Raw genomic sequence first — 21858 nt, 5'->3', positions numbered from 1 at the left:
AATCCATATTGCAAGGGCGGGTGGGGGGGGGCTGGGTTTTGCTCTTATACAGATGACAGAAGGTGCTCTTTGTGTCTTTAGAGAGACCTGAACTATTTGAAAAGGGGAAAAAGTTACCTTAAGTAAATGAAGCTCTTTTCTCCCTCTTCAGATCCTTTGTAAGAAAGATAATTTAGAAAATGGTAGAATTATAGAACTTAAAGTTGCAAGAGCCTTAGTCATCTAGTCCACATGCCTCATTTTGCCAAAGAGAAATTGGATCAATAGATATGTAATAATTTCTCAAAATGACAGTTTGTAGCATAGCAGATGAAACTTTAATCACTGACCAAACCAAATGTAGGTTCAGAGAGTTGAAACAAGATTCATTGTATTTGGCTTGACCATAGAAACAATAAGACTCAAGTTCAGCTTACAACTTTTTTCTTTTTACCATGGATAAAATCTTTAAAAATCAGGGTCCTCTTTTGGAAATTACGAAAGTGGAACAGCCTACATTTATATAACACTTGAATTATTTCAAATATAAGGTTGTATACTGTTATTTCCATTTCAATAGTGCTTGCATTTTTTCATAACAGAAAATTCTTAAGCATTAACATTTGATTCCTGAGTAATGTATATTATTTGATATTTTCTTCTTGGGATCTTATATATTATTCCAAGGTATAAGGTTATAAAGTCGTGTTTTACTCATGAAACCCTTGTTCTTGTTTTTCTTTATTTTTATTCTAACTTGTTACACATGACAGCAGAATGCATTACACTTCATATTACACAATAGAGCACAGTTTTTTATATCTCTAGTTATACACAAAGTAGAGTCACACCATTTGTGTCTTCATACATGTACTTAGAGTAATGATGTCCATCTCATTCCACCATCTTTTCTACCCCCATTTCCCCTCCCACACCTTTGCCCAATTTAGAATTCATCTAATTAGTCCTTGTGTTTAAAGTGTATTCTATTTCAAATTAAACCTTTAATTTTTTCCCCTCTCTGGTACTAGGAATTGAACCCAAGGCCCAATGCATGCCCGAGGCAAAAGCCCTACTACAGTTATACACCCAGCCCCATGTAATTTGCTATAGTGTTATAGTTCCATGAGAACAAAAGCTTTTTTTGTTTGATTTTTTTTTTTTTCCCCAAGGGAATGATCAATGGATTTTATACCATGATGTAGTGAGATTTATTCTTGCAAAGCAAGAACATTTCAACATGAGAAAATCAACCTATGGTATACATTGTATTAACAGAATACAGGTAAAAAGAAACAATGAGTCAATTGATGCAGATAAACCTTTTACAAAATTCAAGTCCTGTTTGTTTATTTTTTTGTTTTCCTTCTTTTTGTATTGGGGATTAAACTCTGGGTACTTTAACACTGAGCCACATCCCCAGCCCCCTTTTTTATTTTTTATTTTGAAACAGAAACTCAATAACTTGCTGAGGCTTCACTAAGTTGCTGAGGCAGGTTTGGAATTTGCAACCCTCCTCTCTTTGCCTCCCTGGGCTTTGGGATTACAGGCATGTGCCTTCTCACCCAGCTAGCTGCCTTCTTCTTAAACTTAATACTTTACCAAATCAAAGATGCTCTTAGATTCATAAGATCATCTGGGCTTTTATTTTAAGATGCTCTAAGATAGCGCAAAAAAAAAAAAAAAAGCCTGCCAAACTATGACACATTCATAAAATTCATCTTTTTCATTCACCAGAAAATGTTCTCCACAGGAATCAGTCAAGTACGGAGATCCTAAGATTCACTGTTTCATAACCACTGTGGTTTGATTTCTATTTCCAGTTTTCCTTTTTTGGGTGGTGCTGGGGTTTGAACCCAGGGCTTTGTGCATGTGAAGCAAGCACTCTACCTACTGAGCTATATCTCCAGCCCCATCCAGTTTTCCATTTTAAGGGAAAGATTATCATTTCTAAAAAGGTAATAGCAGTATCTTGTTTGTTTGGATAAAAGAAATCTATCTTTATGAAAAGCTTTGCACTTTCCTGGAGTTTAAGATTACAAATGTTCTCAAAGTACAGGCCCCAAGCCAGAATCACCTGGAAAAATGTTTAGAACTGCGGAGTATCAGACCTACAGTTCTGAAAGCTCTCCAGTTGATTCTGGACCTCACTGTAATGATGGACTGGGAACTTTGATGTGATGACAATAGGAATGAAATTGAGTGAGTACAAATACACAGGCAAACCTTTTACTGGGGCCTCTGTCTGGGAAGGGAGTCACAGCTCCAACAAGTGTCAGCCATTTTTCACTAGAACAAAAGAAGGGTGGGATAAAGGCCAGGGCTGCTTTACCTCTGAGCCACACCCCCAGTTCTTTTTATTTTTTGAGACTGCAGGGGTGGGGGGGGTATCATTAAGTTTCTGAGGCTGATCTCAAACTTGGGCATCTCTTGCTTGGATTCCTGAGTTCCTAGGATTCAGTATGTGCCTTTTCTCTGAACGAAGTGGTACCTGAGAACTGTTAAGTATTCATTTGCTTCTCTAGAGTGAAGGAAAAAGTGAGAAACTTGGAATACACTAAGTCATCTCTTTTCAGGGGAAGGGATTTAATCCAGGGGCAGTTTACCACTGAGTTGTATTTTCAGCCCTTTTTATTTTGTATTTTGAGACAGGAGTCTAAGTTGCTGAGAGCCTTGCTAAGCAGCTGAGGCTGGCCTTGAACTTGAAATTCTCCTGTCTCAGCCCCTGAGCTGTTGGGATTGTAGGGCTGCCCCACCTATGTCTTTCATAGTTAGTATCTTCCCAGGAGTTTGGAAAATTTATTCTGCCTAAGTTGTTTTCTGAATCTTATTTTTACTAGACTTGGAATATTATTTCCTCTTTACAGTTAAATCTTTGTAGAACTGTTTTCTTGCCAAAATTCAAAGAAAATATTTTGCTGACTGACATCCGTTTTGCATAAATCAAGTGGTTTAGAGCCAAATGTCGCAACAGAGAACATGGATGAGATTGCTTTAAACTTTTTAAATGTTTTGAAATTGGTAGAACTAAACAATAATAATGATTCTTAAGAATTTATCCTGGGGGCTGGGGATGTGGCTCAAGTGGTAGCGCGCTCACCTGGCATGCGTGCGGCCCAGGTTCGATCCTCAGCACCACATACAAAGATGCTGTGTCCACCGAGAACAAAAAAAATAAAAATAAATATTAAATTCTCTCTGTCTCTTTAAAAAAAAAAAATTATCCTCTACTGGTTTTTCCTGTCAGCCCTTTCATTTCAGGTTTTTCATAAGCTAGAAATATCTGACTTTTGTGTTTTTTTTTAAGTGTATAAGTAATATAACTGAAGTAAGGTTTTAAAAAAATGTCTTTGGTTATTGTATACATAGTTTTTGACAGCTCAGACTTAGATGTCTAAAATACAAGGCTTCAAGTTGATAAAACTTAATTAAGTCTTTAAAGTATTTTACTGTTAACTTACGTGCATGTATGTGTATATATTTTTTGTTTAGTTTTTGCACTTCTGGGAATTGAGCCCACTAAGCTATATCCCCTACCCTCTTTTATTTTTTATTTTGAAACAGGGTCTTGCTAAAATTGCTGGGGCTGGCCTCAGATTTGCAGATTCTTATGCCTCAGACTCCTGACTTGCTGGGTTTACTGGTGTATACCACCAGTCACAACCAATCACATCTTTTGCCAGATGGCGAAAGTTGATTTTTTTTCTGGAGTCTCGGAGGAAATTTAATGTTACTCATCTTGAGAAGAGAGAAATTTTGAAACTTTGTCTTGGATATCCAGAATTTACATTTTATTAAATAGTGTTTCTCTTAAATGTCTGTGTATAATTGTTTTTAAATCTAGGAACATAGGTCAATTTAAAATATTTTTTTTCCATCACTGTTTACTGAAGCTATTTCATATAGGCAAATATAAAGTTAACTCAGCATTTTCCAATCCGGTAAAATTTAGAAAGCATGTTGTGTTGTGAAGACTCAATTTATTTTTTCACATAAGCTCTTTTGAAATGTTGGCTAATTCTCAGAACCATCAAAATGTGATAAATAAATTGAGGTTTGAAGGAAAGTTTGGGATTAAAAACTGAAAAGTAGAAATGTCATCTTATATAAACATATTGGCAGTTATAATCTAAATACTTAATCAGACCATAAAAAAGATTAAGACTTGTATATTTTTATAAACTGAACATAAAGTTTCTGTTTATTACTCATTGGGGGGGCATCATCAATCAAATGTAAAACCTGCTTTTGTTACCATGAAATCTAAATCAAATAAGATGATCATTTTATGTTTTTTTCCTTTAAAACTTTGAAGTGATAAAGTTGTTGATGCATTTTGATGAATTTTTATTCTTTGTATTGACTTGTAGATATGACAGAAGGTTAAAAAGCAGTCGACTTGAGGTATTTAGTGAATATGGCAACTCATTTCCTTGAGGGAATTATTTTCAAAGTGAATAATCACATTTTCTCTTTTTTAGGAGGAAGTAAACATCCCGAGTAGGCGGGTTCTAATTACTGGTGCCACTGGACTCCTTGGCAGAGCTGTATACAAAGAATTTCACCAGAATAATTGGCATGCTGTTGGTTGTGGTTTTAGAAGAGCAAGACCAAAATTTGAACAGGTTAATCTGTTGGATACTAATGCAGTTCATCACATCATTCATGAATTTCAGGTATGGTTGTCTGTTTATTTAAATACACACATGAATTATTAAGGATTTTCTAGATGACATAGAAAATGTGCTTGTCGAGAGGGAAAATGATATATTTAAAAGCACCCACAATATTCAGTACTGTTTATTGTAGTATGACAAAGGTATATGTAATCATTAAAAAGCTTAGGGTGATACAGGTTGGCAAAGACAAAAACTTAAGCTTTTCATAAAATCCTTCATATTTGTGAATGACTTCTAAGTTAAAAACATTTTTCAAAAACTACATAGTTTATCTATATATCTGAAGCACCTACATCAGAATCATTTTGAAAACATGTTCTCAGGTCTCATTCCCTGAGATTGTAACTCAGGAAATCATCCCTCTTGGGGTCCAGAATGTTGCATTTTAAGAAGCACTCCAGATTATGTACTTATAGTCTTGGAAGCACTCAATGATTGTCTCCTTAATTAATTGTTGAGAAGGAGTAAACTTGGTATATAATACACTGCCTCTGTCAGTCGTCTTGTTAGATCTTAGCTATCGCTCAGCTCCTCTGGCAACTAGGTGCCTTTTGTCTAAGAGGACCTTTTATAGACCTTTATCTTGATGTCTGTCACATCAGTGAAATTCTCTTTACATTCGTCTTTTCCACTAGATTATGAAATTCTTGGTCTTCCCAAAATATCTGTTTTATAGGTGGCAGTCTGGATGCTCAACTAGGAATATGTACTTGCGCATACTTGATTTTCATTAAGCAATTGATCAAAAAATTTTTGATTTGAATTTGCAATTGATAATACTTCCCCTTTGTCATAAATATATTAAATATTAGGTCTCCCATTCAAATCAGGAGATTAAAATTTATTTTGATACTTAAATTCTATTTCTACATAGTTGGGAGAGTTTTTTCTGATTTTTTTCTAAGGATTACAAAATTTATCTTTGGGCGGACTTATTAGATATATTTGAGGAAATTTGAACCTTCGGGGGAATGAAGAAATGTGACAATACTACATTAAAGATTAACAGTGATCAATTTATTCTTAGTTGAAGAAATATTGATTTAAGGAACATTTTTCTCTGAATTAATTTACTCTGGAAAAGCTGTAATTCCTCTAATTTATTCCATTTTGGATTAAAAATACATTAATGCTTACCTTCCAGCCTCATGTCATAGTACATTGTGCAGCAGAGAGAAGACCAGATGTTGTAGAGAATCAGCCAGATGCTGCTTCTCAACTTAATGTGGATGCTTCTGGGAATTTAGCTAAGGAAGCAGGTAATGATGACTTCATAAAATCTTCATAAAATATTAAATCATCACTGAGTTTTTAAAGATTAAAGTTTTGTAGATGAGTTATAAGAGATTTGTAATATTGCACAGAACACACTGTTCTAAATTCCACTGAAGAGTAATGTCTTGTAAAAGACTTAATAGATTCATTTTTTTTTCTTTTGTAGCTGCAATTGGAGCATTTCTCATTTATATTAGCTCAGATTATGTATTTGATGGAACAGATCCACCTTACAATGAGGAAGACATACCAAGTCCCCTAAATTTGTATGGTAAAACAAAATTAGAAGGAGAAAAGGCAGTCCTGGAGAATAACTTGGGTAAGACATTCCTCTTTAGCCCCTGATTAAAGTTTTGCAGAAATTTTATTTAGGAGAGAGATGGTTTTGTTTTGGGTTTTAAAATCAAGGAATATAAATCATTGGAGAAAAATTAGAGAATATAGTTAATAAAAAGAAAAAACAAGGATTTTTTTAAAATCCTGAAGGATTTGTACATCTAGACTTTTTCCCGTCCTATCAATATATGCGTATACATCTTTGCAACTTTTTTTTTTTTTTCCTTCTTTTGAGGTACTGGGGATTGAACCCTGGGACATGCTACATGAATTACATCCCCAGTCATCCCTCCCCTCTCCACTTCTTTTTTTTTGAGCAGGGTTTCACTAAATTGTTGAGGCTGGCCTATATCTTGTGATCTTCTTACCTTAGTCTCCCAAGTCACTGGTAATATAAGTGTGCACCATCATGCCTAGCTCATCTTTATAATTGCTATGTTCTACTTTGAATAAAATGTTCTTTATTGTTTTTTCTTTTAATCTGGCATCCAATCAGCATTATTTATTGTATTTGTTGTCCTATAGGTTTTATTTTTAATGATAATAATATAGAAATTGGGGGCCAGGTGTAGGGGTAGACAACCTGTAATCCCAGCAATTTAGCAAAACTTCTCTCAGAATAAAATATAATAAAGGACTGGGGATGTAGCTCAGTGGTAAGAGCATTCTGGATTCAAACCCTAGTACTGATTAAAAAATAATAATAATAATGTTACATGTAAACACATCCCAAGTGACAAAAGATGTTTATCGTATTCAAGATCATGTTTATTAAGTTGGCATGATAACAGGTGAGCTGTGTTATTTTGGTATATTTTTGTTAAAAGGCAAGTTTTTTATTGTGATACTCCTTAAATCCATATATTGTTCTTTTATCAAAACCTAGGAAACAATAGGTTTTAAAATGTCTGTTTATATTAATCTCTAGGAGCTGCTGTTTTGAGAATTCCTGTTCTGTATGGAGAAGTTGAAAAGCTTGAAGAAAGTGCTGTGACGGTCATGTTTGATAAAGTGCAGTTCAGCAACAAGTCAGCAAATATGGACCATTGGCAGCAGAGGTTTCCCACACATGTCAAAGATGTGGCTACTGTGTGTCGGCAGCTGGCAGAGAAGAGAATGCTGGTGAGTCTTTGGCAGGAATGGTTCCTAGCTTCCATCTTAATAAAGATTCACTTGTCTTTTCCATGCTTAAACTTTCATAGCTACGCTTGGAGTGTCAGTGAAAGTTAAAAATGCCTTTTTGAAACTAGGAGACCAAACAAAAATAGGTTATAGGTAATACACTATATTCATAAAGGATAAAAATATTCTCATGTTTGTTTATTTCTTACATATTTACAGACCCCATCTTTTTTTTTTTTCTTTTTTTTGCAAGAGTGACAGAAAATTTGTAGTTGTTATTTAGGTAATAAACTAATTACCTCATATCTTTTCGAACCCAGGGCCTTGTGCATGTGAGGCAGGCACTCTACCAACTGAGCTATGTCCCCAGCCACTAATGTCTTTTTTGTTTGTTTGGTACTGGGAACTGAACCCAGGGGTCCTTAATCTCTGAGCCACATCGACGGCTTTTTTAATATTTTATTTTGAAACAGGATCCCGCCAAGTTGTTTTAGGGCCTTGCTAAATTTCTGAGGCTTGCTTTGAACTCACGATTCTCCTGCCTCAGCCTCCTGAACCACTGGGATTACAGGTATTCACCATTGCACCCAGCATCACCTGATGACTTAGAAGTTTTGTTGATTAAGATATATGTAGTACCAGCCAGGCTAGGTGGTGCACACCTATAATCCCAGTGATTTGGGAAGCTGAGGTAGGAGAATTGCAAGTTCAAGGCCCGCCTCAGCAATTTAGTAAGGCTCCAAGCAACTTAACAACAACCTATCTCAAAATAAAAAAGGCAGCTGGGGGGTGTAGCTCAATGGTTCAGTTCCCCTGGTTCAATCCTTGGTAACCCCCAGAAAATTGTAGTGCCGAAGAAGAATCTAAGTAGGAATTTAGTCATTTTACCCACATTGAGAATAATTGATGGGGCATGGTGGATGTCTGTAATACCTGTGACTTGGGAAGCTGAGGCAGGCATATCGCAAGTTTGAGGTCAGTGATGATTTTTGTCTATAAAAGGCTATGGATGTAGCTCAGTGATAAAGCACCCCATTGATTTAGTCCCCAGTACTGCCAAAAGAAAAAAAAAGTTTGTATTTTGTTGTTTGAATAAGAGTTAATTTTAAATATTTGAGAAAGTTGGCACTAAATAGAAGGTCTATAGAATTAGGGACAGATTTAAAGTTTTGTTAATAGCACGGTTCTATATATATATATATATATATATATATATGTATTTTTATTTTTATTTTTTCCCCCTGTTACCAGGGATTGAACTGGGGGCACTTGACCACTGAGACACATCCCAGCCCTATTTTGTATATTATTGAGAGACAGGATCTCACTGATTTGCTTAACACCTCAGCCTCCCGAGCCTCTGGGATTACAGGTGTGAACCACCACACCTGGCTGTATTTTGATTTTTTTTTTTTTTTTTAGTATATTATTATTTATAATAAGAATATTTAATTATCTTATCTTGAAAAAAATGCTTATTAAATTTGGTTTTAGCCTTTTAGAATAATTTAAAGTATTCATTGACTTAGTCTATTTCCATGAAAATGTCTTAATTTTCAGGGTTATTATTATGTAAAATTGGAGGCATGTACATTTTTATTTCAAAAAAGTTCTTCAGAATGAATTTTAGAAAAATATTTTGTATGTGTGCTTAGCTGGTAAGAGTAATAGGAATTGGATTTTTGGATAATTGTGGAAAGTATTCCAGAAAATGAATTTTGCATTTTAGTTCTTGGATCTTTTATAAATTAGCTTTCTTGTCAAATCTATCATTCCATTCAACCCAAAAGTTTGAAACTATTTTGAATTTTTTGTGTCCTTATTCATAGGACCCATCAATTAAGGGAACCTTTCACTGGTCTGGTAATGAACAGATGACCAAGTATGAAATGGCATGTGCAATTGCAGATGCCTTCAACCTCCCCAGCAGTCACTTAAGACCTGTAAGTACATGGCATTTAAAAACTCCTAAAAGTCTAGATCCTTCACTGTAGTGTGTATTATTGTTTGTTGCTTTTGGATAACTTTATTTCCTGGTACTAATCAGAGTGAACTTTGCTCATATGTTTTCAGTTTGTAGTGATACTTTTCTCTAAATTATTATCTGTTTAAAAAAAAAAAAAAGTCCATGAGTATTGATGAAGTTAAATGTCTGCCATCAAAATAATACTTTACTTCCAGGGATGATACAAATCAGTTTTCTGGAACTATATGCAAAATGATATAAGAATAAAAGCCTGAAGGTGTGGTCCTTCATTGACTTGCAATTTTTTTTTTCTCCCTTAAAGATCACTGACAGCCCAGTCATAGGAGCACAACGTCCACATAATGCTCAGCTTGACTGCTCCAAATTGGAGACCTTGGGCATTGGCCAGCGAACACCATTTCGAATTGGAATCAAGGAATCACTCTGGCCTTTCCTCATTGACAAGAGATGGAGACAGACAGTCTTTCACTAGTTTGTGTGTTTTTTTTTTTTTTTTAATGAAAAGTATATAGTATGTGGCACTTTTTAAAGAAAAAAGGAAATAGTTTTGTATGGGTACTCTTTAATTGTGACTCTTAAATATATCTTTCAGGTAAATGATGCTCTTGCACTAGTGAAATTGTCTAAAGAAACTATAGGGCAATGATGCTTTATTTAGTGATGATTTTTGTTTATCATATTTGTTCTGGCTTAATTTGCAATTTGAAATAAAATTTTGATTCTTAAATATTTAGAGCCAGGATGAATCAATCTGCTGTAGACTTATTTTGTATGAAATGCATTGTTCATTTCTACGAGTTCTGTATTTTCAGGTTTTTTTTTTTTTTAAGCTGTTGACTCGTATGTTGATTGTTTAAAGTGTGAAGTCATACAAAAATCATTGGTGTTCATTATGTGCTTTGCTTGAGCTCAGATCAAAATATTTGAAGAAAGAAACTTTATTTTTGCAACTCAAGTACAGTTTTTATGCTTGAGATACTTCAATATGTTATGTATATGGGAACTTCTGCAGCTTGATGCCTCCTGCTTTCCTAGCAGTGTATGGTGAGCATTTGAGAGAGTGTGTATGTGTATTTTTAAATATAAATATAGAACTGTTCTTTTCATCCCATGTTGCTAAGTAATATTTCATATGTGTGGTTATAATAATAATAATAATAGATCTTGTAATTCTTTTGACCACTCATGAATAATAAATATGTACTGCTGGCATGTAATGCTTAGTTTTCTTGTATTCTTTTTAAATGTAATGCCTAAACAATTGTTCTTTTTCTTTTTTTAAAGAAAATTATATTGTTATGTAATATCTGATGCATACAAAATGTAGTTTATGTATGTTGAGAGAAAGCACACCAATAAATTGAACACTGAAGAACTCAACACTGGAGATCTACAATGTGACTTTATCTGCTTGTACTAACTGAATAAAAATAACTAATCATGTGTATTATGCATTTACAAAGATTTACAAAGAATATACCTTCTTAAAAATGCAGAGTATTTGAATATGTTGTAAATTGCTATGTAATTTTCAGGTGACCTTGGCTTGGACAGTACTTGAGTTCTTAGTAAGGGAAGCCAGGAAGGTAAATTGACTCCTATGACTTGGCTGCTTCTATTCAGTAGTCATTGCAAATATTCTGATTTCACTTTTGAAGTTTTCTTTTCCCAGATTATGTTTTATTTCTGTCATTGGACACAGTATTTCTAATTTCCTAATATACTTAAAATTTTGGGATTAGAGTGGATCATACTTGGGTAATTTGGTTAAAACAGCAGTTCCCAGGTGCCATATATTTGAGGATTAACTGGAGAAATCTTACTGATTCTTAACCCTGGACCTGCTGAAATGGAACTTTGGAAATTGAGGCCTACTCATCTAGAAGGTTTTTTTGTTTTTTATTTTGTTTTTATAGATTGAACCTATAGGAACTTAACCACTGAGCCACATCCCCAGCCCTTGCTATAATTTTGAGAGGGGCTCTTCCTAAGTTGCTTAGGGCCTTGCTAAATAGCTGAGGCTGGCTTTGAAATCGCAATCATCCTGCTTCAGCCACTGGGATTCCACGCATGTGCCACCACTCCCAGTCTCATCTAGTTTTAAATACTTCCTGGGTGTTTCTAAGGTAGCCAGTGTGACACTTGCATTTGGCAAATGCTAAAAAAAAAAAAAAAAAAAAGTATATTTAAGTTGCTACATATCATATAGCCCAAAATTCAAAAACTTCAGAGAATAGAAACCTCATTCTTTTCTAGCCACCCATTTTCCATCTCTGCAGGAAACCAATATAGATCATGTTTCTAGAGGTGTTTTGCATATACAAGAATATACTCAAGGACTGGGGTTGTGGCTCAGTGGTACAGTGCCTGCCTAGCACATGTGAGGCACTGGGTTTAATCCTCAGCACCACATAAAAATATTGTGTCCATCTACAACTAAAGAAATATATAAAAATGTGTGTCCGTACTCTCCCTATCCCTCTTACACAAAGAGTGGTATGATATACATTTTGCCACCTTACTTTTCACTTAGTTTGTTCTATATAGAGAGAGTCTTTGAAATTTCAAAATGAAGTTTTAAATCTTACAGAAAAGTTGCCCTAAGTACAGGGACCTTTATTCCCTTTCCAGGGCCTCCATTTGTCAGCTGTTATATACATGTATATTATTTTCTGTGTTTTTTTTAATACACATATATGCTATATTTTCCCTGAACTATTTAAGTTGAAGTCATGGTGCCTTGTCACTTCAGTGTGTTTTATAAGAATAGAATTGCACTTACACATGACTCATTAAAAGAAGTTATCTTTGATTCAATAAGGTATGGATCCCCATTCAAATTTCATTAGGTAACCCAGTAATGTCCTTTATAGGGCTGCCAGTTCCAGAAGTACTCATGGCATTTGTCGCCATGTTGCTTTAGCTTCAATCTGGAAGAGTTCCTTGATCTTGACATCTCCCTACATAAGAAGCCAGAAAATTCACATTGGTAACTTCCAATCCAGTTTTATCATCAGGGTTTATTTTAGCTTCTCTCTTTGTGTATTTGTAGCTCCTTTCTCTTAACAGAAACCTATCTCCCATTATTCTTAATACATTTTCCCAACTCATTTATAAAACCCAACTGATCAAAAGTCCGCCCACTCATCACACAAGTCTCCATGAGACAGCTGAGCATTTCCAGACTACTGCCCCTCCCTCATGCCAGTGGCTATGCAGACCCCTGTAGTGGGCCCCAAGCCCATGGCTTACTGCACTAACAGCCACACAGGCCAACAGGTACCAGCAAACCACCAAAAGGAGGAGCTAAGTATTCCTTTCATTATTCCATTATGTCAATGAATAAAACCAATTTAATCATTCTGTAACTGATGTGCTTAGACTATAAAATCTTAATAGCATGCTTTGAATGAGCTGTGTAAAGCTTTCACGTTTGTCAGATTTCATTCTGTGTCCACAAGTATCCATATACGCTACACATCCCAAATGTGTATCTGCGGAATAAGATCCAAAGAAGAGAAGTGGGCACACCTATAAATAATCCCAGCAACTTGGCTGAGGAGGGAGGACACAAGTTCAAGTTGAACCTGGGCAATTCAGTGAGATTCTGACTAAAAATGAAAAGAGCTGAGGAGGTAGCTCAGTAGTAAGGTTTCTCTGGGTTCAATCCGCAGTACCAAGGGAAAACATGTTTTTCCAGGAAAAAAGTCATTATTAGAATGACTGCTGAAGGTTTCCTCATTCTTTGTTTTGCTCCTGTTTTTGAAGGGCTGTTGGGAAAGAGTGGGAGGAAATTAAATTTTCTTTTGAACCAGAATGAGGGCTTTAAATCAAGGACAAGCAGCTCCAGTTATGGTGTGTCTCAATATGTGAGAGGTATAACATCTTGAACATATCTCAGTCTGTATGCTTAAGACACTTTCATGTCATAAAGTTGTTACTTCACATGGGTTTTAATACAGACTAGTAATCACTTCAGCCATTGTCAAAAAGTGAGAAATACACTGCTGTCCAGTAGCAAAACCTTTCAAAGAACTATTGGATTTTAAATTAAATCTTTGAAAAATAATCTCATTAACAATATGACAGGTTTTAAATCAAAGTCAAGCAGGTCATGAGCTTTTTGACTTAAAGGCAGCATTAGATATATATAGTAAAAAGAAATGACCAAATTTGGATTTGAATGTGATTCTACCAGGTGCTAGTGGCAAATGTATAAGTCAGCTTCATGTTGTTATAACAAAATGCCTGAGGCAGTACACTTGAGAGGTCTATTTTGACTCACTGTTCTCAAGGTTCTAGTCCAGGATGAAGTGGTGCCATTTCTTTGGTCCTCTAGCAAGAGCAGCACATCATATCAAGAGAGCATGTGGAATAAATCACTTCTATCGTGAGCCAGGAAGCAGAAATGAAAACAGAAAACATTATGGGACATCATAGTCCATCCCTGTCAGGGCTTGTCCCCAATGACCTAAGGACCACTGACTAGTCCCAACCTCCTAAAAATCCCACCAACCTACCTACCAAGCCTTTTAAATATGGACCGTTGGGGGATATTCATCATCCAAACCATACCACCAAGTTACTTTTACTTTATGAACTTCAAGTCTTTTTTAGAATTAAATGAATATCTTCTATTTTTGCAGACCTATTATAGAAATTCTTGGAAAAGAGATATTTGCAAATATGGCTGCAAAATTCCCAAATGGTTAAAAGTTGAGATTTGGGGGAGAGGTGCTGTACTTGTTATTGTCAATATTACCTTCACTTTTAGTCAAAAGATACTAAGAATTTCAAAAATAATATTACTAGCGGTTTTTATTTGTGACTTAAAAACTATTTTCCAAGTTTTCTGCAATAAAATTATAAGAAATAAAATAAAATTATATATGGTAGGTAGGTTGGTGGGATTTTTAGGAGTTGGGGACTAGTGGGAGATCCTTAGGTCATTGGGGACAAGCCTTTACAGGGACTATGAGGTCCCATAATGCTTTCTGTTTTCATTTCTGCTTCCTGGCTCATGATAGAAGTGTACTTATAATATTCTGGAAATAAACTTTGAGAGATTTTAAAGATAAATTATTTTTGCAATGTCTTTTGCCTAATGACTTCTGAAACTTCTGTATTTTGCCACAGAAATGGTAAAATACTTGAATTTATATGCACATAATTTTATCTCTGGAAATTGGATACATTCAAATTCATGTATTTACTTGCAAATGATTTATATAGAAAGATGGCTATGAAATTGCTCAGCTCTACTTACAATCGTTCTGCTTTCCATAGTCCCCACCTTGATTCTAATTTATAACATACATTCTAATTTATAACATTAAACAATTCTGATTTTTTGCCAGTTTGTTACAGAACTCAAAATATGTTGCCTTAAAAATGTAAATTTGATATAAAGGCCTCAAAATATTCTAATGTGAGATGCTAAAACTTATCCATGATAAGTCAAACACATTGGCAGTTTGGAGGGCTGGGAATAATTTTTTTTTTCTCCTACAGTATTATCCCCCAGGCTTTAAGTGCTTAGTGTATATATATATATAAAGTATATATTATATATATATTAAGTCCTCAGAAAATTAAAAATGTGTTTATGGTTCTGGCTTTCAGAGGTGTTCTTCCATAGTTAGAATTCACACTGAAAAGAGAAGATGAGGATGAATGATGGAAAAAATGCATGCTATATGACAAAATTTCATATATGACATGAAATTTTCTGACACCATTTATCTCGTTGGATAACATGTCTTCTCAGGCACGAGGGATTTTGATCATTCCTAATGTCAACTTAAAAAAAAACCTCTCAATTTCTCTAGATGACCCATTACAGATCCATCCTGTGTGATTTACATAATTCTGCCAAACCTAAGTTAGTAAGTTTAATGATTTCTATCTACAGATGAGTTTATCAGGCTTGGGCTATTTCTTTTATTTAAAATCTTAGAGTTGTTTGTAAGCTGGCGAGAATGTTCGTGAGAATGCTAATTAGTACAACCACTTTGGAAAATAGGAGATTCCTTAAAGACTAGGAATGAAAACAATGGAGTTTTACTCAGTCATAAAGAAAAATGAAATTACATCATTTGCTGGTAACTGGATGAAACTGGACAACATTGTGATGAGTGAAATAAATCATACTAAAAAAGTCAAAAGGTTGAAGGTTTCATATGCAGAAGATAGAAATAAGGAATTTTTTAAAAGGTTGGGTTGAAGGGAGAACAATAGAGTAAAGGAAGGGGAATGAAGGAGAGGAAGAAGAGATGAGAAAGGGGAGGCACACAGAATGAAATTAACCAAAATATGTCATGTGCATGCATGAAGCTGTCACAGAAAATTCTACTTTCATGTATGACTATAAAGCACTGATGAAAAATAGATCAGTAGGGCTGGGGTTGTGGCTAAGCGGTAGAGCACTTGCCTAGCATTTGTGAGGCCCTGGGTTTCATTCTCAGCACCACATATAAATAAATGAATAAAATAAAGACCCATCAACATCTAAAAAAAAAAATAGATCAGTACAAAAAGTGTTCCTAATAATATGTGAACTTTGGTGAATGGATTGGTTGCATTTCAACTTTAGACTCTTTGAAAAAAAAAGGTTTTTATTTTGAAGAGAATAATACATGCAAAAAAAGTGCATAGGGCTGGGGATGTGGCTCAAACGGTAGCGCGCTCACCTGGCATGCGTGCAGCCAGGGTTCAATCCTCAGCACCACATACAAACAAAGATGTTGTGTCCGACAAAAACTAAAAAATAAAAATAAAAAAGTACATAAAATATAGATACAATTTAAAGAATAATGATAAATTTTCATACCTGCCACCCATGTTAAGAAATACAACTTCATGAATACCTTAGAAGCTCTCTAAATACTTTTCCCCTATTGTGTGTGTATTAGGATTTTGTAGAGAGAGAGAGAGAAAAAAAATTGTGTGTGTGTGTGTGTGTGTGTGTTAGTTATAAGGAATTGGCTCAGATGATTATGGAGGCTAGCAAGTCTAAAATCTGCAGGGTGGGCCAACAGCCTGGAGAGTTAGGGGATCTTATTTTCCAGCTCAAGTTAAAAACTGCTGTTGAATGTGATATCCGAAGACTGTCTGCTGGGGAATTCTTTCTTCCCTAGGGAAGGCCAGCCTTTTTGTTCTACATAGGCCTGTAATTGATGAGGCCCACATACATTTTAGAGGGCAGTCTGCATTACTCAAAGTCCATTGATTAAAATGTCAACATCCAAAACACACAGAAACACCCAGAATAACATTTGATCCAATATCCGGATATACCTTGACCCAAACAAATTGTTAAATGTGGCATAAAATTAACCATCATAATGCCTCTTTCTTCCTAGAGGTGACTATTTCTTCCCTTCCTCATACTTTTTAAAAAATGTGGTAAACCATATCTAACATGACCTTTACCATCTTAATGACTTCGGAATGTACAGTTCACTTCGGTTAGATACATTTACATTTTTATGCAACCAATTTCCAGAATTCTTAATCTTGTAAAACCAAAACTTCATAATCATTAACAAGAACCATTACTTTCTTAATTCTCTCCCCTGCCACTGACAGCTACCATCTTTCTGTCTCTACTAATTGACTGTTATAAATACCTCATATCTACATACAAAGTCTCAAACTGGTTTATTTCACTTAGCTTAATGTTCTCAAGTTTCATTTATGTTGTAGCATATTTCAGAATTTCCTTCCAAGGCCCCAATAATATTCCATTCTATGTATGTATCACATTTTGTTAATAAATCTGTTGATGGACATTTGAGTTGCTTCCACCTCTTGGCCATTGTGAATAATGCTGAAATCAATCTGGATGTCAAATGCCTCTTTGAGACTATGCTTTCAGTTTTTCTGGGTAATGCCCATCAATGGAGTTGCTGGATCCTATGGTGATCTATTTCTGATTCTTTTGTGGAACTGCCATATTGTTTTCCATGATAGTTGTACCATTTTACATTTTCACCAAAAAGGCCACAAGCATTCCAGTATCTCTGTGTCTTCACCAATACTGGTTATTTTCTTGTTTTTCTGATAGTAGCCATCCTAATAGGTGCGAGGCAGTATTCAGACTTTTGTATTAGTATCTTTATTATTTTTACAGTTGTTTATAATCTACATCTGTATTTTCCAGTATACATTATTTAGTTTCAAAATAGCACACATCTAACCAAGGGGGAAAAGTGCTCCGAGAAGATTGACTGCTTTGTCTGTGGTTTCGATTTTCCTGAAAGTTTAGAGTTCCTTGGGATTCCAAGGGCAAGTGCATCAATGAGTCTTGGGAAAATTGGGCCTACTACAAGATAGTACTTTGTGAAGGGATTGGGTAGGCAGTAAGAGTATTGCAAAGGGAATTGGGTTGCTCTGTATTTTCCGCTTTCAAGCTAATTGTTAGCTACCTCTGACTTTCAGGTGTGTCAGTGGTGAAGTAAGAATCTTATTCCGGGTATCACAGCATGGAGAAAAAAAGAGAAAGAAAAGTGGTGTTATTGTTTGGATCTGGAATGTTCCACAAAGGTTCCACATGTGTTGAAGGCTTGGTCCCAAATACAGCAGTGTTCAGTTATGGGGCTTTGGGGCAGTAATTAGATCATGAGGGCTCTGATCCACCGATGGTGGATTGGACTGCTGGGAGGTCCTGGAAACTCTAGGCAGTGGGGAAATGTTGGAGGAAGTAGAACTCTGAGGGCCTGCATTGGAAGGGTATTTATTGTCTCCAGGCCCACTCTTCCACCCACACCTGCAGACTCCTGGCTCCTGTGAGCAGAGTAGCTTTTTCCTTTCTATGGCCACTCCCTACCACCATGATGTTCTGCCTCACCTCAGGCCCCATGGATCCAGCCAAGCATGGACAGAAACCTTTGAAACCGTGAGCCAAAACAAAGCATTCCTCCTTTATTTTAAGTTGTCATGTATTTTGTTCATAGGCACCAACAGCCTATGACCGATGGTGGTACAATGGCAAAAGCCCTTCATTTTGTTCTCTAGTCATTTTGTTCCAGCCTCTACTGGTTGCTATATATTTGTGATCTCCCTTCACAGCCGTCCCCAAACGTCCTTCCTCTCTCTTTGCTGGATCTCCTGTTACCTGCACATTTTTTCTCTCTCAGTCTATTGTGTTTTAGTTGCTCATCCTTCAGTAGCTGCTTGAGGAAGGATGCATATGAGATAAAAATGTTAAGATTTAACTGAGTGCCTGGCTATCAAAGTTGAGCTGGGAAATAATTTTTTTCACCAAATTTTGAAGACACTGCCCTATTGTTTGTGCTTCTAGTGTTGCTAAATTGAAACTCTAGAGCCACCAAGAATCCTTACCCCTTGAATGTTTTCCTCCCCTTCTCTCTGCCTTCAGTATTCTGAAATTCCACAGTGAAGGGTTCTGCTGTGGTTCTGTTTTTACCCATATTGCCTTGCTATTGGTAGGCCCTTTCAACCTTTCAACCTAAATCCTTCACTATTAAATGGCTATTTTCTACCTTATAAATATGACATCTATTCAGATTGTGGTAGGCTCAAAAAGGCCCTCTTTTCAAGAAGTCCTTGTCTAAATCCCCACAACTGGGGCTGTAATTATATATAGCAAGAGGGACTTTGCCCATGTGTCAATTTAAAAATCTTGAAATTAGATTTACCTGAATTATCTTGGTATGTCCAAGGGTCCTTTTAAGAGGAATACAGGAAATTGAAAAGGAAGTAGGAAATGTGTTGAACTCTAGATAAATTTTTAAAATATTTATTTATTTTAATTAGGTATATATGACGGCAGAATGCATTTTGATTCATTGTACACAATTACAGCACAACTTTTCATTTCTCTTATTGTATACGATGTAGCATCACACCATATGTGCAGTCATACATGTACCTAGGGTAATGATGTCTAACTCATTCCACTATCTTTCCTGCCCCCCTCCCATTTCTTTCCTACCCGCCTTTGCCCAAAGTTCCTCCATTTTTCCTATTGTCTCTCCCCGAACCCTCCACTATGGATCAGCATTCACTTATCAGAGAGAACATTTGGGCTTGGGTGTTTTGGGGATTTGCTTACTTCATCTAGCATAACATTCTCCAACTCTATCCATTCATCTGAAAATGCTGCAACTTTATTCTTTTTTTAATGCTGAGTAATATTCCATTGATCTATTGAAGGAAATCTAGGTTGGTTCCACAGTTTAGCTATTGTGAATTGAGCTACTATAAACATTGATGTGACTGCATTACTATAGTATGCTGATTTAAGTCCTTTGGATATAGACCAGGGAGTGAGATAGCTGGTCAAATGATGGTTCCATTCCAAGTCTTCTAAGGAATCCCCATACTGCTTTCCAGAGTGGTTGCACTAATTTGCAGCCCCATCAGCAAGGTATGAGTGTGCCTTTCCCCTACTTATTGTTGTTTGCATTCTTGATAATTGCCATTCTGACTGGAGTGAGATGAAATCTTAGTTTTGATTTGCATTTCTCTAATTACTAGAGATGTTGAACATTTTTAAAATATATTTGTTGATCAATTGTATATCTTCTTCTGAGAAGTGTCTGTTTAGCTCCTTAGCCCATTTATTGATTTTGTGTGTGTGTGTGTGTGTGTGTGTGTGTTAAGTTTTTTGAGTTCTTTATATATCCTGGAGATTAGTGCTCTGTCTGACGTGTGCATGACAAAAATTTGCTCCCAAAATGTAGGCTCTCTTTTCACCTCTTTGATTATTTCTTTTGCTGAGAAGAAGCTTCTTAGTTTGAATCCATCCCATTTATTAATTCTTGATTTTATTTCTTGTGCTTTAGGAGTCTTGTTAAGGAAGTCAGGGATTAATCTGACATGATGAAGATTTGGGCCTGCTCTTTCCTCTATTAGGTGCAGGGTCTAGATAATTTATTTTTTTGTGGGGGGAATTGTTTTGGGGTGTTTTTGGTTTTTGAGATATCTGTTTTTGCTAAGTTGCTTTTGCTTTGTTTTGGTCGGTTTTCTTTTTGGTTAGAGGCTTTCCATAGCTATCTAGTAATTTTCAGTTTCTGATCATAATTGAGAATGAGACAAAAAAATTTCTGAGTCTAAGATGTTGTTCTGTCTTGATGGCAAAAGGGGGAGTGGTCTTGTGCATAGTGAGATAACTAGCAGCATCCTTGGCCTCTACTCACTCAGCTGAGGTATGTCCTGTCTTCCAGCCCCAACAATCAAGATGCTGCTCCGTTTCCTGCGAGCAAAATCACCCTGGATAAGAACTACTATTCTAGAACCGTGTGAGCAGTTACCTTTAGCTAGAGAACCACCAGTGTAGATTTTAGTTTTCTCTCTTAGGATCAGATTTCCAGGTTTCCTTCAGTGACCTATCTAGAGGGCAAAGTTCTGACTGTCCAGGATCTAAAGAGAGTGCAAGAAGGTGGACATTGACCACAGCAAAGTGATGCTGGGAGGAAGTAGGGTGAGCACATCAGCATCCCACTGTCATTCCTTTAAGCTTCTGGGACAGACAGGAGATTGCTGGTCTAGATGGGTAACCACCTAGTGCTTCTCACAAACCCTTGTCCTGCTTTAGCTGATCATACCATGGAGATTCCATAATTAGTACTGTTGAGGGCCATTGTTAGAACAAATCTTATCTTTTCCTTAATAGGCTTTCTTCCTTAAGAGTGTACAGTCCATCCAGCAGAGGCCTAGCCCCATGATACAGGATAAACAATGTTGGGCTTCTTGCTGAATAATGGCCAAGGTTGCTGTGATTAGCCTTCAGCCTTCACATGTTCGCTTCATCTGTTCTCAGTGCAGTACCTCCAACATCATCCTGGCTGTCTACCCGTCACCTCACCCCAGTCTAGGGCTCATTTGTGTTGGTCTCTCCAGAGGATAGAAGCCTGTCATCTGGAGGTGTAGGAGAGGAGCTCTGGGAATCTAATTTGACTACTTTCTCTTTATCACTTCCCCTTCACCCAACATTCAGAAGTGTATTTCTGAGTTTTTGATACTTTTTAGAGGAAGTTTAGTTAGCTAACTCTCCACACTGGCTAAAGTTCAGCTTTGGGGGCGGGGGTCAGCTAAGTCCTTTACCATTAGTATCCTTGCCTTTCTGCTCCCCGCATTTTGTTACTTTTGACTCCTTTCCTGCTCTCTCTGTTCTTGTTATTTTATCTTAAAAAAAAAAAAAAAAAAAACAACAAAAACAAAAACTTCCCCACTGGGGTTTTGGAAGGACACAAAATTTGATACATGCATTCAATCCACCACATTAATGTGGGATGCTATGCCACTATTGATTTTATGGGCTTGGGTCCTGAACGTCCTCCTGACCTGCTTTATGAGCTGAAACTCTGTTTTCTTTAGTTTGATACTTTACATAGCAGTTTGTGATCCTCAGGATCCCTTGAATTACTATTCTTTGCCATTATGTCTTTGGCAAAATTAATTAACTACAACTGGAACATTAAGTATCTCAGATAAGGTCATCCTTTAATACAAAAG

At 36.1% G+C, this 21858-nt stretch overlaps 1 protein-coding gene across 3 annotated transcripts in view; it reads left to right on the top strand.

Moving 5' to 3' along the window:
- Window positions 1–10758, top strand: part of Mat2b (methionine adenosyltransferase 2B) — a 16415-nt gene extending 5657 nt beyond the window's left edge. For 2 of the 3 annotated variants that reach the window (XM_015492642.2, XM_015492641.2), the window contains exons 2-7: window positions 4461–4655; window positions 5803–5917; window positions 6100–6252; window positions 7198–7391; window positions 9221–9334; window positions 9680–10758. In XM_015492642.2, the coding sequence (XP_015348128.1) occupies window positions 4461–4655; window positions 5803–5917; window positions 6100–6252; window positions 7198–7391; window positions 9221–9334; window positions 9680–9850 (942 nt within the window). In that variant the 3' untranslated portion in view covers window positions 9851–10758. The remainder of the gene's footprint in view (window positions 1–4460; window positions 4656–5802; window positions 5918–6099; window positions 6253–7197; window positions 7392–9220; window positions 9335–9679) is intronic. The other variant, XM_048815992.1, reaches the window with a different exon arrangement.
- Window positions 10759–21858: the final 11100 nt, after the last annotated feature.

The sequence above is a fragment of the Marmota marmota genome, unplaced genomic scaffold (genome assembly GCF_001458135.2).
Source record: "Marmota marmota marmota unplaced genomic scaffold, marMar, whole genome shotgun sequence".
Lineage (NCBI taxonomy): Eukaryota > Metazoa > Chordata > Mammalia > Rodentia > Sciuridae > Marmota > Marmota marmota.
Note: the sequence above shows the minus strand (reverse complement) of the source record. Positions and strands in the feature narration are given on the sequence as shown.